This window comes from Helicoverpa armigera, chromosome 22, assembly GCF_030705265.1.
Source record: "Helicoverpa armigera isolate CAAS_96S chromosome 22, ASM3070526v1, whole genome shotgun sequence".
NCBI classification, from domain to species: domain Eukaryota; kingdom Metazoa; phylum Arthropoda; class Insecta; order Lepidoptera; family Noctuidae; genus Helicoverpa; species Helicoverpa armigera.
The window spans coordinates 2,737,075-2,753,022 of record NC_087141.1 but is presented as its reverse complement, the minus strand read 5'-3'; the positions used below and the strand labels follow the sequence as shown (position 1 = coordinate 2,753,022).

Genomic DNA, 15,948 nt, shown 5'->3' with positions numbered 1-15,948 from the left:
ACCAAGTTGAATTAATTAAGATTTACTGAGCGATTTTCAGCGGTTACAAAAAAATATTCTTTCAGGTTCACTACGCTGGTATTAGTTATAATGACATCAAGAAGGCTAGCGGAGCATTGTCATTTGGACAAAACGTTATAAATGACTACGGAATGGATTTTAGTGGGACCACGGAAAGGTAAGTAATATGGAAGAAGTAATATTTTGACTCTCAACATTAAAAACGTTACCACGTCAGAAAGTAACACCAAGTTTTTTTCTAGTAATCATGCTAAGAAACAGAGATTTACCATGATGCAACTATTGTTATAAATAGGTACTTATACATATCCTACACTAACGCACTAAAGCCAAAGGCGATGAAACCATTAAGTAGGTACCACAGTTTATTTAATTGCATGACTAAAGAGAACGTCTTCTATAACTGCAATAAACTATTCAGGAACATAAAAAATTATTCTCCAAGAAGAATTTATTCATTTTTCTTGTAATAGTGGTGCTCGCGTGATGGGCTTGGTGCGAGGTGGAGCAGCCAGCAGCGTGGTGCGCGCGCAGTCGCAGCTGCTGTGGCCCGTGCCGGTACACTGGAGCCTCGAGGACGCCGCCACCGTGCCGCTCGCCTACGCGCACGCCTTCTACTGTCTCGTGAGTGATGTCATCCTAGCCTCCTGTTCTCATTTATGGAGATTAGCCAACTACGCAGGACATATTGTAGTGCACAAGCATTTGTGCTGACACAGGTGCACTCACTATTCCTTCACTCTTATAACCTGATGGGACGGCAAATCGACCGGAGAGAGATCAGGCGCAGGACCAAAATTTTTTTAAATGTTTTTTTATAAATTAAATTTTTTTAAATGGTAGCTCTGAAAAATCAAGGGCACGCGTCGGTAAAAAAAAATTTCAACAACCAACCGATATCAGAAACTTAATTTATCTCTCCATGTGTTTCAAGGGAATTAAGTTATACAAAACCAGTTACATGCATAAGTTATGCAAGAAGCTGCAACCCCATACAACTGTGTTGGTGCACGGAGGAGCCGGGACCTTAGGTCAAGCTGTCTTGTCAATCGTACTGGCTCACGGCTGCCAAGTATACACAACTGTTAGTGATATAAAGAAGAAACGATTCCTTCTCAAACTGTTCCCAGGATTGAAAGGTATGACTTACATATAAATACAAGCAAGGGCGGATCCAGCTTCGGCGCCAGGGGGGGGTCACACAGTCGTGGTCAAGTCACAAAAAATATTATATTGTAGCGTAGTATACGCTACAATATAATATTTTTTGTTTTAATATTAAAAGTAGTAGTATAAATACAAAAAGCGCGATCGTAGCGAGCTCGAAATTTTTACCAATGTTAAGAAAAGTGTTTTCATGTAGGAAATGGCCCGAGCAGAGTGAGCGCAATTTCTCGTTTTTATACTACACGCACTTGCCAGACAACGAAAATTTTTGTTCAGGTCGAGGACTAAGGCTAAATAAGTGTTGTTATGTAGAAAATGGTCCGAGCTGAGCGAACGCGATTTCTTGGACATAATTACAGATGCGTAATTGAAAAAGCGCGAGCGAAGCGAGCGCGAAAATTTGTATTCAGTTCGAGGACTAAAAGTAGATGAAAACGCTTTCTTGCTGTATAAAAAATATACAGCACAAATACAAGAAAGCGCGATCATAGCAAGCGCAAGATTTTTTTCAGGTTGAAGACTAAACGTTTGAAAAGTATTGTGTAGGTACGCAGAAAAAGGCGCGTACGTTTTTTATTGCAGCATCGGTAAACATTTTCGGTGAAAACTTCAATTGTCTTACTATTGGTAAGGGTTCATGAGATCAGGGCCGTCTCTAGCTCATGTAGCGCCTGGGTGCAATCATCACCCAAGCGCCACCTATGTATCTATTGAAAGATTTTGAGTAGTACATATTGATCGAAGTACTTTACAAGGAATATAAATAAGAACGTTCGAACGAAAGTCACTTTTTTGGTAGGTAAAGGAAGGACTTAAATTTTTTTTTTCTAAATTATTGCAGGCTCATACTGTTGGGCAGATTTAAGTTATGAAAGACGAGACAGGACCACGTAATTGCAAAAATATGCGCGAGCGAAGCGAGCGCGCAAATTTTTTAATTTTGGGACACAAAAAGTTCATAAGTTTTAAAAAGCGCTGTAAAGTAAAAAGCAGTCGGAAGCGCAAACTGTTTTGTTTTTGAGGACTCCATAATTTATTTTTCTATATTTGACTTATGAAGTTATCAAGGCAAGGCAGATATATAATACTGCGCGAGCGAAGCGAGCGCGAAATTTTTTCAGCCTACAACACAAAAGCACCTCATTAAGTACATCGGAAAGCAATAAGTAGCCGCGAGCGCAGCGAGCGCGAACTTTTTTAAATTATTTGTTTGAAGACTCACAAATCAGAATGGGAATTACGTACAAATAAAAAGGAATCGTGATTAGAGCGAGTGCCATTTGTGTTCGTTGATTCGGTGCGTCAATAAAAATAACAACAATCAGAAATACAGCATAGACATAGCTTATAGACTCGCGAGCGTAGCGAGCTAGAATTTTTTCACTTAGTTGGAGGATGTTAAAAGTTAAAAATAATCAAAATGATCAATCCAACAAAGCGAAGGCGACTTTTTTGTCAGCATCATGATACAATGTGGAACTTCCTTATCGAACGGGTGTAATTTCTTCGAAATTTCCTGGTGGTGGGGCGTTCCGCGGCGCCCCTGATATCGAGGCGCCCGGGTTATTCACACACCCTGCACCATAGGTTAAGACGGCCCTGCATTAGATACAACATTGTAATGTAGACAACCCGGACAGCGGATTTTAGTAACAGGGTCCCGTTTCCTCCTTTTGGGTACGGATAAAGAGTAAATAAAGAATAGAGAGCGAGCGTTGCGAGCACGAATTCTTCAGCAAACTACTCTACCTGTAACTATGTAGGTATCTACCTATTCACTCTGAATAAAAATTATCTTAAACTTATAACAAAAACATAAAACATCGTGTTTAACCATTTCAATTAGTGGTCCTCTTAGGTCCTGAACCTGGCCCAGGGGGGGGTCATGACCTTGTGACCTACCCCCTGGATCCGCCGTTGAATACAAGGTACAAACACAGCAATCTTAAATACTACAGCGAGACGTCTGAATGGTTTTAAATGATTATTTTATAAGAAAATTTTAAGAAAGTGTGGGAGTATTTTTTTATAACATCTCTAGGGACTACATTAAGTATTTGTTCTTGAACATTAATGTTTCAAATTGTTCCATATATACCTACTTATTAATATTCTTGCTATTCCTACATGGATTGACATTACATACATATCTACATACTTCCTTTAAAATTTTCTTTTTCAGCTGAACACATTGGCAATTCTCGTGATGTCAGTTTCCAAGACATGGTCCTCCATGGTACAAAAGGAGAAGGATGTGATATCATTATAAGCTCAGTGAAAAGAGACTTGACAAAAGTTTGTGTTTTCAATATTATTAATTTGATGTTACGTTACCTATGTATGTGTTGTATCTGGCTTTTTTATAACCCTACTCATAATGTTTCTCCGCGGTTTCATCCGCGCCCCGGGGGAACTTCTTGTCATACCCGGATAGCATATACCTAATATGTCTTTTGGGGATAATGCAGCTTCTCAACAGTGAATTTTAAGTATTTAAGGCTCGAGCAGACCGGATGCGTATGCGTAACCATGAGTTGTAATGTATGGAAATGTATGAGACAGGCCACACCGCTTGCGTAACGACGCGCGTGTCTACGTTACGCAAGCGGTGTGGCCTGTCTCATACATTTCCATACATTACAACTCATGGTTACGCCGTAACTACGCGCGTGACTACGCGCGTGGTTACGCATACGCATCCGGTCTGCTCGAGCCTTTAATAGTAAAGGCAACAACAAAAAAATATAGTATAGATTTATGTAGATTAGTTACATCTCTCTGTAATTCTTCATTTTCACAGGTATCTCTTTGTTGCCTTGCATCTAACGGAGTATTTTTTGATGTGTCACAACTTCATAACCAAGAAGACGATTTTCAGTTCGGACTATTTAATCTCACTAAAAGAAGGACATATAGTACTGTCGATTTCACAACAATTTTTGAAAGTGATAACAAGGATATTAAGGTAAGTAATAATAAAATAATTATTTATAAGCATAATATATAATAATAATTATTTATAACTTAAATGGGGACTAAGAGTCCGTTCAGTTCAGACAGACCTGCTCGGAGAGGAGAGCAAATTCTTAACACGTTGAAAATAGAGTACCTAGGTACCTACTTATATTGCTGTGCTGTACTTAGTACTGAACTTTTGTCAGTACATAAGAGGAGTACTTAAGAAGAATACATAAGAAAGTTCATAAGAGAGTACATAAGAGGATCGGCTGTGTCGTACCTAATCATATTGCTAAGAAAAATTGACGTTTATGTTGTCGGTGTACTTGGACGCTAGACGATGTTACATAATTATCGTTTTCTACACGTCAGGCTTTGCAGCGCATGATAAGCGAGGGCATCCGAGCGGGGTATGTGCGTCCGCTGTCGCGCGTGACGTACGCGCCGCACGAGGCCGCGCGCGCGTTCCGTCTGCTGGCCGCCAGCCGACACCGCGGCAGGGTGCTGCTCAGGATGCACGAACAACTGCCGCCAGCACAGCCTAGGTACGTTGTGTAGTAAACTATCTTCTTCAGCGTGACTAGAACGTGGAAACATTTCCTACGTAACTCAATAAAACTTAATAATTGTAGACACTATTACCGATATATTTTTCAGATTGAAGTGCTCTGCTGATGGTTGTCATCTTATAATAAGCAACGATGAAACATTCGGGTTGATGCTAGGCGACAGACTCGTACAACGAGGAGCTAAAAAGCTTTGTTTACATTTCAAGAATAAATCATTAAATTACCTTCAGTTAAAACTACGGTAAATTTACCGATTGTCTTCCTTAGTTGTACCTATAAAAATTCAGCATGAACTATCTAAATAAATTATATTTTACTCAGATCTTGGCAGAAGTTAGGTGTGAAAGTGGAAGTAATGTCGAACGAGTTATCAAAGGAGTCGGACATCTCCGCAGTGGTCAGTAACGCGCAGCGCCTCGGCCCAGTGGAAGGAGTTTACGTCACGCTGGCAGACAATCAGCAACACATTGACGAAACTAAACTCAACACTTTGGACTTAGTATCGAGAAAGTTGTGTAAAGATATCAAGTGAGTATTCTACGCCATATTAATCTCTTTTGGTTAGGATTATATTGTGTTCATTCAAATGATAAATCGATACATAAATTCGGGGGTCTATTGCCTTGAAACGAGCATAAATCTAGAATTTGCCAGTAGCAAGGAAATTCTAACAAGGAAATCTGTACCAAATTTTTTTTCTGTGTTCTACATCTTGACCTGGGTACTCATTGCCCCGATCTTTATTTCCACGAAATTGCTGCCCTTTCTGTTTTTTTTTAATCAATTATTATTTTGACAGATACTTTGCGATATTGAACACCGGTACTAATACTATTGGAAAGGACGTGATCCTTCGACGAGTACATAACAACTTGCCTGCAACAATGTTATCGATGCCTGAAATAAACCTCGTGAGTACTTGCATTGAATTCAGCTCACATGATTCACCCTCAGGTATTTTAAGGATTGGCTTGAATAAGCCCCGGTGATGTGGTCGAACATGGTCATCACCAACCAACCACAAAGCCTTTTTGTCTAGGATCATTCGCTCTTTATAATTTCCAGGCTACGTGCTGCTTTGTTTATGTTTCGAAAACCCACAAAGCGATTTCGGCCCGACCCGGGAATCGAACCCGTGACCTCGTGCTCAGCAGCCGCGCTTGCGACAGCTAAACCAACGAGGCAATTAAAACATTCCTATAACGACAGACCTGGGGCCCGATTCTGCTAGGTTAATAATGCCAAAATTGAATAGAAATTGAATCCCAATAGCAGTTAGCGGGCATTCTGCTAGTATAAGACCAATTGTATTCCAACGACATTCGATTGGTCCGCTATTTGGTCTATGGGTAGTCTGCTCTACAATCATATTATAATCGTAAATAATTGGCAGACATATGATTAATTATGGAATCACAGAAACGGATAAAAACGTTTATCTAAAAGAAAAAATAGGGGAATGCCACATACGCTTCAATCGTAATTGAGTCGCGATTGGATCTCAGTCGCATGTGAATCGTACCTATGTCGGTTACTTAAGTAAAATAGCAAAATCGTGCCCCTGCAGTTGCTTCTACAAAAACTTGATGTAATAATGCAAAATCATTGATATTTAATTCCTTAATCGCTAATTATTATTCAAAACGAATGAATAAAGTAGGTACCTACTCTTTTCACAGGAATCTAATAACGAGGTTGTATTGTACCGAGGTGCGGTTGACCTGACCGAGAAAGCTCTGCGTGGCATACAGCACGTGCTTCTTGCGAGCACCGTTTCTGAACAGCAAACTTCGCTTATACAAAAAATCGTTGCTCTTGCAGGTATTTTATCTAATCCTAAAATTAACTTCACAAGGTACCATAGGTAATAAAAAACCCACTTCTGTATATTAGCAGACATTCGATTATTCTTCCCCTCTTTCACCATCCACGACTGGAACGGCTCAACCGATTTTTTTCATCAAACGTGTCTTGTCTTGTCTGAACAGGTTGCCAGACACAGGTAGGTAGTTCAGTTCCGGGACAATCCAAGGATTACGAAAAAAACATGAAAAATTAAAAAACCAATTATAGGACTACCTCAGAAGTAAGGGCACGAACAGGAAACAAAGATTCTTCGTTCAAACTTGAATATATTTAGTAAACCAAAACAAACAACAATCCAGCCTTGAAAATTATCCAGCCAACCAATTTACGTCTTACACTTGAACAACTTGACGCAACCGCACGATTCTACGGTCCGAGCCAGAATGCCCCCACCTGATCTTATTCCGTTCAAATCAATTTCCGGTGTTGCCAGATGGCGAAAAGTAAAATCTCCTCAAATTGAAATGTTGCCATAATAAAAATTCTAAAGCATCAGAATTCGTAATTAAAAGGATAAAATAAACGTGAAAAACATTTCGAACCTTACACTCGTCCATCCTGACATTGTGTATGCCCTCATACACAACCCAGGTGGAACCTTACACTCGGCAAGTGGGTGGGAACATTTTGCTTACACAATAATCATTTCAATTGCATAATATTTTGTTTGACCTAATATAAAGTGATACTATAAGTATAATTAAATGTTTTGATTCATATTTTACCGTATTTCTAAACCTACAGTTAACATTAGTTATTTTTATACTTAATACAATTGACTATTTTGGCTATCCAGTTGTAAGTTTTGTACTAGGTAATAAGTGTAAGTATGATTTGGTGTTAACTAGATACAATTTGTCTAAAACCAAAACTATACATTTTAAATTTGAACATAAAAATATCTAAGAGAAATTAGCCATGCAAAATCCAGACACGCGGTAACGCTACGAGCCTGAATTTCCGAGAACAAGACTGGTAACCATCCTTCAATTATTATCAATCGAACCATGAGTATTTGTATTACCCGTCCATCCAATAACAATCCAAATCTATCAACTAACTAACCACCTTCCATTTGATTAAGTCAGTTGTAGATTAACCAATAACCATCCATGTAACAGGTCAAGTCACGGCGTATCCGTTTGATGCCTCATGCTTGACCTGAAACAGAAAAATAAAACATATATGTAGGTATGTAGCCATCTCTTGAATAATTTACAACATAATTAAATAAAACATTAATAAATATCTTTTGAAACTTAGGTAATTGTTTATCAACTAGTCAATCAGAAGACATTGCATCATCGCCATCATCAGGCGCGTCATCCTCATCAACTACGTCTTCTATTTCCAATGACGCTACGTGAATCCACGGCTTCATCCTGTCTGAAGCAACAGTGGTCTTTTTCTTATTCCTCATTCCCTCAAAACCGGCAATAGGGGCTACCTTGTATCTATCGTTGCCCAGAATTTTAATAACTTTATACGGTCCCTCATAATTAGGCATGAGTTTTGTACTTTTACCGTTGTTGTGAAAAGCGACTTTAGTTATTTTAACCAGTTCCCCGTTTTTATATACACGTGCTGGTCGGCGTCCTTTATCGTAATATAGTTTCTGAGCTACTTGGCATTTATCTATCCTATCCTTGACTTCTACACGAATTGAATCTATATCCTCGTCTTCACGAGTATTAATTACTATTTCATTCATTGCCGAATTCTTTTCGCTATTCAGTTTAGATCCGAACATAACCTCTGCAGGTGACCTACCAATTGTTTTTTGCATAGTATTGTTTAAGCCCCATTGTATTTTCCCTAATTTGTCATCCCAGTTTCTTTCATCATCTCTTAGGTTCTCTGCTGTCAAGGAATCGAGGATAGTTCTGTTATACCTCTCGACTTGTCCGTTTGACCTGGGGCTCGCAACTGCATTAAGAACATGCCTTATCCCCTGGTCTAGACAAAACCTCCTGAACGAATGAGAGGTAAAACAGGACCCTCGATCGCTGATAACACGGTCAGGGACTCTAAACGTATCAAAGATGTCTCTTAAAGCCTTAATAAGATTCTGGGTATTTGTGTTCCTCACTGGTTTAATAAATACAAACTTTGTAAAAGAGTCAACCACCGTCAGTATGTGTGTGTTGCCTCGTTTTGATTTGACAAAGGGTCCAAGATGGTCGACGTGTAGCGTATGAAAAGGAATCGCAACCTTTCGATGGGATGTAATAATCCTTCTCGAGAGGTTTCATTTTTCTTTGCGAAAGCACAATCGATACACGCCGATACGTACTTTCTGATGAACCGTTTCATTTTGGCAAACCAATAGTTTCTTTTGATACGTTCGTAAGTTTTCTCAAAACCAACATGCCCTAGGTCGTCATGGTTCATCTTGCAAACTTGCCATCTTGCACCCTTCGGCACCACAAATCTAACAGAGTCCTTATTTCTATCCACGTATCGGTATAGCTTATTGTCCCGTATAACATAGTTTTCCTTAATATACTCTATCCCTTTAGCATCTAAGTCGCTTCCAACAATATCGCGAATTCGACAAAGCTCCGAGTCTCCTAGCTGCAGAGTAAGTAGCCAGTCGCCCTCACTTATGGCCATGACTGTGGGATACTGCTGACAATTTTGCGTGTCTATATCTCGTATAGGATTTCTCGATAATGCGTCAACGTGGTTCATCCTTGTACCTGCCCTGTATTCCACGACGCAATCAAATTCCTGAATAGCGAGCCACCATCGGGCAATCCTAGGTATTAGGTCGCGTTTTCCAAACGTGGAACGTAAGGCGCTGCAGTCTGTAACGACCTTAAAAGTTTTGCCTAACAGGTATACTCTAAACTTTTTAAGGGAGCATATAACAGCTAGAGTTTCCAGTTCGTATGAGTGAAAGTTCTTTTCCTCAGGGGTCGTCTGTCGGCTATAATAGGCCACAGGATGAAAAGAACCTTCACTCCCTTTTGGGCGCTGTAAAAGGATCCCTCCTACACCCAGTTTACTCGCATCAGCATGCAGTTCAAACTCTGCAGAGGGGTCATATATTGTCAGCACGGGTCTACTGATTAGTTTCCGTTTTAAAACACTAAATGCTTCTTCTTGATCGGTGGACCAGTTCCACACAGTATCCCTTTTAAGCAGTTTAGTGAGAGGGTGTGCTAATTGTGCAAAGCCTTGGATGAACCTTCTAAAATAGCTCACCAGACCTAAGAATTGCCGCACACCGTGTATATTTTCCGGACGGGGAAAATCTGCAACACTTTGAATTTTTGACATCCCCGGCCGCATACCCTCAGCGCTAATTTCGTAGCCCAGATAGTTTATCCTGTTTTGAAGAAAACTGCATTTAGACAGATTCAATTTTAGATTCGCTTCCCGTAACAACTGTAATATATCTTCCAACCGTTTCATGCATTCCGACGGATCCTTTCCGTATATTAGCAAGTCATCTATATACACAGTAGCCTTCTCAAACCTAGCTGAACCTAGAACGTTATTCATCATTCGCTGGAATACTGCTGGCGCATTTGCCAAGCCGAACGGCATACGATTGTACTCGTATTGTCCGTCCGGCGTGACAAACGCCGTCAGGTGTTTACTTTCTTCCGCGATGGGGACTTGATAATACCCAGACATAAGATCTAACGTAATGAACCACGCTTGTCCAGAAAGTCTGGCAATCTCATCATCGATGACAGGTATGGGGTATCTCTCCTTCACCGTAACCGAATTTAGTAATCGGTAATCGACGCATAGTCGAATATTGCCATCTTTCTTGCGGACAAGAACTATGGGACTCGCGTAATTGGAAGCAGATTCCCTAATGATTCCCGCCTGCAACATCTCATCTATCATGGCGCGTACCTTTTCACGTTCGAAGTGCGAAAGTCGATACGGTCTATAGACGACTGGACGTTGGCTGTTCAGTTCTATTTTCATTTCGGTGGTTGTTGTGCACCCCAGATCACCCAAAGTGGATGCAAAACATTCTTTGTGGCGACGTAACAATTCAAGCAGTTTTTCCTTGTCGCTTTCAGATATAGAATCGCCTATGTGAACGTCCTTCTCGTCGAAACCCTCGCCCACATTGTTCTCAAAGAATTGACCTTCGATGGACTTTGCTACCTCCGTGAGCCTATAAACTGCCTCCACTCTTTCGGCTCGCGAAAAGACGAAATTTTCTAGCACCCGGCATGGTGTCGAACACGGCGTTAATGTGACAAAAAGGAGACTATCCTTGGCCTCGTAGATACCACCACATACCAAGTATTGATCATTTGGCTTACCTACTATCTTAGAGTCTAGTATTAAATTTCCTGTGAATTCCTTGTGCGTTAAAGCTCTAATACTGGCTGGACCGAATAGTACATTATGAGCCGCGGATCTGATTCTTATCTTGTCACCGTCTTCTATGACATCAAAAGTTGAAGTGTCATTACTATTACATAAGAAATTCAGCTTATGCGCATCTTTATACAACGCAATATGTGGTTGCTCTGAATAAGTTTGCCCAACAAGTATTGGTTTTTCTAAAAACACGTCGTCTACTACTCTAAATACGACATCGGCCTCAATATCGTCAACACTTATCTTAAACTTAGCAGAACCCAAGGAATATATCAATTTATTACCAAAACCAGTCAGTGGGATTGGAATATTATCATGTTGTAGCCCAAGCTTTGAAAATGTAGTTTTCCGTATTAAACTAGCCTCACTACCTAGATCAACGAAGGCTTCAACGATATCATCCCCAATTTTAACTGATTTTATGAATTTATTGTTCGGATTTGAGTTCTTTATACGCATTGTCTTTGTTATAGTGTCAGTCTTACTATTCCCCATTTCAGATTTAGAGCGACATGTTTCAGCCTTGTGTCCAATTCTGTTACACGTTGAGCATTTCACTAAAGGCTTCGTACATTTAGAGAAAGGGTGTCCTTTCTCCTTACAGTTGTAACAATACACATTTGGATTGCTCTTGCTATTGGGCCTGAAACTTTGTCGGTCATCAGAGGAGGCACCCACCTTATCCCTGTTAAAAAATGGATGTGTCGGGAGTTCTTTGTTGTTACTTAGTAGGAATTTTAATAATTGATCCGGCTCATCGCATCTCAACGCCAACGCACTAGATCTCATAGTTTTATCACTTATGCCATGGATGATGCAGTCTACCGCGCGCCTACCCGTTATGTCACATTGATTAAGGAGGGCCAATTTCTCGTAATAATAATTCTCGACTAACTCATTGGGACGACTTTTGCGCTTCAACATATCCTCAAGGAGTTGTCCGTAATTTTGCTCACAGGGAAAAGCACTCATCAACTTTATCTGCCATTCCTCCCAGGTGAACAAAATCGAGTTAAGACTCTCGTACCATGTTTTTGCAAGTCCCGAGAGTTTCTGCATCGCAAAATGCACTGTAGTTCTTCCATCCCAGCCGTAAACCTCTGCACACTCGTTAACCTTTTTTTAACCACGTGTCCATACGTTGGTTTTTCTGAGATGGATTAAATTCTGGAAGTATATTTTTATCGAAACCTTTACTGATTGAGGGTAAGCATTGATTTGACGGCTGCGATGGAATGACATCTCTAATATTCTTAAATAATTTCACGACATCGTTAGTAGTGAAAGTGGGAGTACATGACCTTTTAGTGCGATGCTCGACGCTGGCTCGGCTGCGACTCCTTGACCTCATCTCATGCTCGCCACGGTCCACGCTGCGCCGCCGGTTGCGATGCTCGCTGCGGCGCTCGCTCCGATGCTCGCCTCGATGCTCGCTACGGCGCTCGCTGCGGCGCTCGCTGCGGCGCTCGCTGCGGCGCTCGCTGCGGCGCTCGCTGCGGCGCTCGCTGCGGCGCTCGCTGCGGCGCTCGCTGCGGCGCTCGCTGCGGCGCTCGCTGCGGCGCTCGCTGCGGCGCTGCGGCTGCGGCGCTCGCTGCGGCGCTCGCTGCGGCGTTTCGCGGCGCTCGCTGCGGCGCTCGCTGCGGCGTTCGCTGCGGCGCTCGCTGCGGCGCTCGCTGCGGCGCTCGCTGCGGCGCTCGCTGCGGCGCTCGCTGCGGCGCTCGCTGCGGCGCTCGCTGCGGCGCTCGCTAAGATGCTCGCTGTGCTTCCTGCGCTGTTCGGCGTCTCGTTCTTGTTGCAAGGCCAACGCCAACTCGCGGTCCCGTACTCCGCGACTGCGACTGCGGCTGCGCTCGCGGCTGTGGCTACGCCGTGTGAGTGAACGACTGCTTCGAGGGGTCTCTAGCCTACAATGGCCATTTCCAGTCTCCATTTTCTGAAACTCGTCGAACAAAATTGTAGCTTTTAGTAAGAAAACTAAACCTTAAGATATCTCGTAAACGGTAAGTCTGACGACAAAAATAACACGTTTTTTCACCCCTTTTATATACCCCTGCAATATATTTTTTTTTATGTTGGTTTTTTTTTTTTGTCAATCATTAATATACCCTGTATACGGGTGAGATGCAAAAATAATATAAATGAATCCGCAAGGTTTAAATAACTATGTGGTACATGCAAAGTATTTGAATTGGGATATTTGGATTCCATATTACTGAAGAAAATTGTCCGCATGGGCTGATTTTTCAATCATCAGCTAACTTCCATCTAAGGAATAAATATGGCGGTTTGACATATTTTCTATACAAAAGCTGTCAAACACACTCCTCAGACAAGAGCCATCCGGCGATTGAAAAATCGGCTATAAGTAAAATAAATAAGTAAAATACATGTATTAAAATTGTGAAATAGGCAGGTACAACTATGTATGTACCTCTTGAATAATATTTTTAACAGTTAAGTTAGCGTGATTATTGCAAAACAGATTATCAAATATAAAAGTAAAAATAGATGTAGGCGTGTACTTACGTTTTCTCTATCCCACTTCTGAGATATAGGACTACCTCAGAAGTAAGGGCACGAACAGGAAACAAAGATTCTTCGTTCAAACTTGAATATATTTAGTAAACCAAAACAAACAACAATCCAGCCTTGAAAATTATCCAGCCAACCAATTTACGTCTTACACTTGAACAACTTGACGCAACCGCACGATTCAACGGTCCGAGCCAGAATGCCCCCACCTGATCTTATTCCGTTCAAATCAATTTCCGGTGTTGCCAGATGGCGAAAAGTAAAATCTCCTCAAATTGAAATGTTGCCATAATAAAAATTCTAAAGCATCAGAATTCGTAATTAAAAGGATAAAATAAACGTGAAAAACATTTCGAACCTTACACAATATATATTTTTTGCCTTTGTTCAGAATTCGCAAGTTTGAAGTCTGTTTTTGCAGTCCTTCTAAAACATTTGCGAAATCTAGGCTCACTTCTTAAGAACAAACAATTGTAATGATTTTGTAAAGAGAGGTTTCAAGCAAGGGAAGCGGCCTGCTACTAGTGACATACTGTTTTCGAACACGGGACAAGACACGTAATTCCGGGACAATACCGGATTTCCCGGCCATCTGGCAACCCTACCCTACGCATACGCTCGGGAGCTATGATACCACAGACAGACAGACATGTAGTACTAACATCTCTCTTTTTCGCCTAACATGTTGTAGACTTACAGGAAATGACGGTCACGCACGATGACGTTTAAGTCATTATGAAAGGAAAAAAATACGGTAAGTTCAACTCAGTTGTGCGCGCGGCCTTATGTGTGGGTAACCCTTGTACATATACAGTAACTTTGTGTGCGTGACAAGAGGTACAGTCGGGTACAATACAGTTATTTAGGGGTTGTATACGGGGGTTTAAAGAAAAACAGTTATTACGTAATTTAATGTTTATTTATTTATAATGATTATGAATCGCTATTTGAAAAATCAAATGATGAATTTTCGGATTCGCTACTCTCCAAGGAGAATTATAAATTCTGACTCCAATGTCAAAATGTCTATAGTATTCTTCTTTTTTCTTTTCTACATGTCGACAAGTATTACGCCACATCCCTTCATCAATTTGACTTAAACGTTCATTTATGAGTTTCATTATTTTGTTATTTTGGTCGACATTATGCGAAGCAATATAACTTTTTAAAATTCCCCACACATTTTGTTTACATTATTATACTAGATTATACCTCTTTTTACATTCTTAGTTCACACTTTTATTTATTGTCCACGTACCCCGAGCTAGAAAATATGTACTTAAGGAGTATTCAATTCTTAGATACTGTCAATGTCAATTTGAAAAGACGTATGAAAAAATAATGAAAACTATATTTAATAATAAAAGCTTTGAATGTCGTTTTATTTTTTGAAACGCTTTATCTGACTCCTTAATAATTTCTCCGCGAATAACTAGTATTTTCGTAAACGACTGTACCCATAAGAAAAAGTGATAAGAACACGTCATGCTCGGACGACGTCACTGTCACACGAATGAAAGTTGTATATTTACAAGCCGACGCACACATAGGGCCGCGCGCAAATCTGAGTTGAACTATCTATATAATGATAGATGAACATCAATAACCAAGAGAGAGATCAGGCACGGGACTGACATAAACGTGCATCGAAGAGCACGTTTATGTACGGGTGAATCGATCACCAACTTCTAGACTACGGGCTGCATTGTGAAAGTTTATAAAACTCACAAAGCGATTTCAGCCCGACCCGGGAATCGAACCCGAGACCTCAGCCATAGCATAGCAATCGAGCGACCATTAGACCAACGAGACAGTCGAGATAAACATTAACAGAGACAAACCTTTTTACAGGGACACCTATCAAGCAGACACTGGATAAGAATACAACTTTGGAAGAATTGGGTGTATTTAATGACAAAATACAAGAAATATCTCAATATTTGAAATTAAATTATAATATTGTGTTCGACGAAAACAAAATACCTTTCTTGACAGTTGAGAAGTAAGTATTTCTTTGAACAGCTAATTATCACGGCTTTGACGGTTTCGTAAAAACTACTCACATACACAAAGAAAAATGGTTTCTTATAACATACTTAGATATATTAATTTTGTGCTTATATTAGTTCTACTGTAGTTTGCATGTGGTGATTGCAGAATTGACTAAGAGAATAATGTAATTAATAATTTTATTTTCTTTCAAGGATACAACAAATAGAAAATTCAATCACCAAGCCAGCATTCAAAGATGTTAAGGGCTTGTCTACCTTCTTCACGTATGTGGACGCGGATGAACTTGTCGCAACAACAGACTTCGTTTGTTTGCCCAGCCTTGTCAACAATTCTTCAATGGTACTTATTCATCCTAGTTTAATGGCTAAGATTAAGTTGTTGTTGAGTTTTACTGTCAGGTCATACATAATTTTGTAATCATGAATCACCTGAGAAAGATGTATCTACAATACATGAATTTGAATTATGT

The 15,948-nt window shown here is 40.5% G+C and overlaps 1 protein-coding gene across 1 annotated transcript in view; it reads left to right on the top strand.

Annotated features, from left to right (window-relative positions):
- The window catches only part of LOC110370851 (fatty acid synthase), a 28,842-nt gene that overhangs the window by 11,798 nt on the left and 1,096 nt on the right, over positions 1-15,948 (top strand). Inside the window, exons 26-37 of the mRNA XM_064040332.1 lie at positions 66-178; positions 495-645; positions 956-1,160; positions 3,371-3,483; positions 3,989-4,153; positions 4,519-4,691; positions 4,804-4,956; positions 5,037-5,243; positions 5,515-5,626; positions 6,395-6,536; positions 15,318-15,468; positions 15,671-15,818. Of these exons, the coding sequence (XP_063896402.1) occupies positions 66-178; positions 495-645; positions 956-1,160; positions 3,371-3,483; positions 3,989-4,153; positions 4,519-4,691; positions 4,804-4,956; positions 5,037-5,243; positions 5,515-5,626; positions 6,395-6,536; positions 15,318-15,468; positions 15,671-15,818 (1,833 nt within the window). The remainder of the gene's footprint in view (positions 1-65; positions 179-494; positions 646-955; positions 1,161-3,370; positions 3,484-3,988; positions 4,154-4,518; positions 4,692-4,803; positions 4,957-5,036; positions 5,244-5,514; positions 5,627-6,394; positions 6,537-15,317; positions 15,469-15,670; positions 15,819-15,948) is intronic.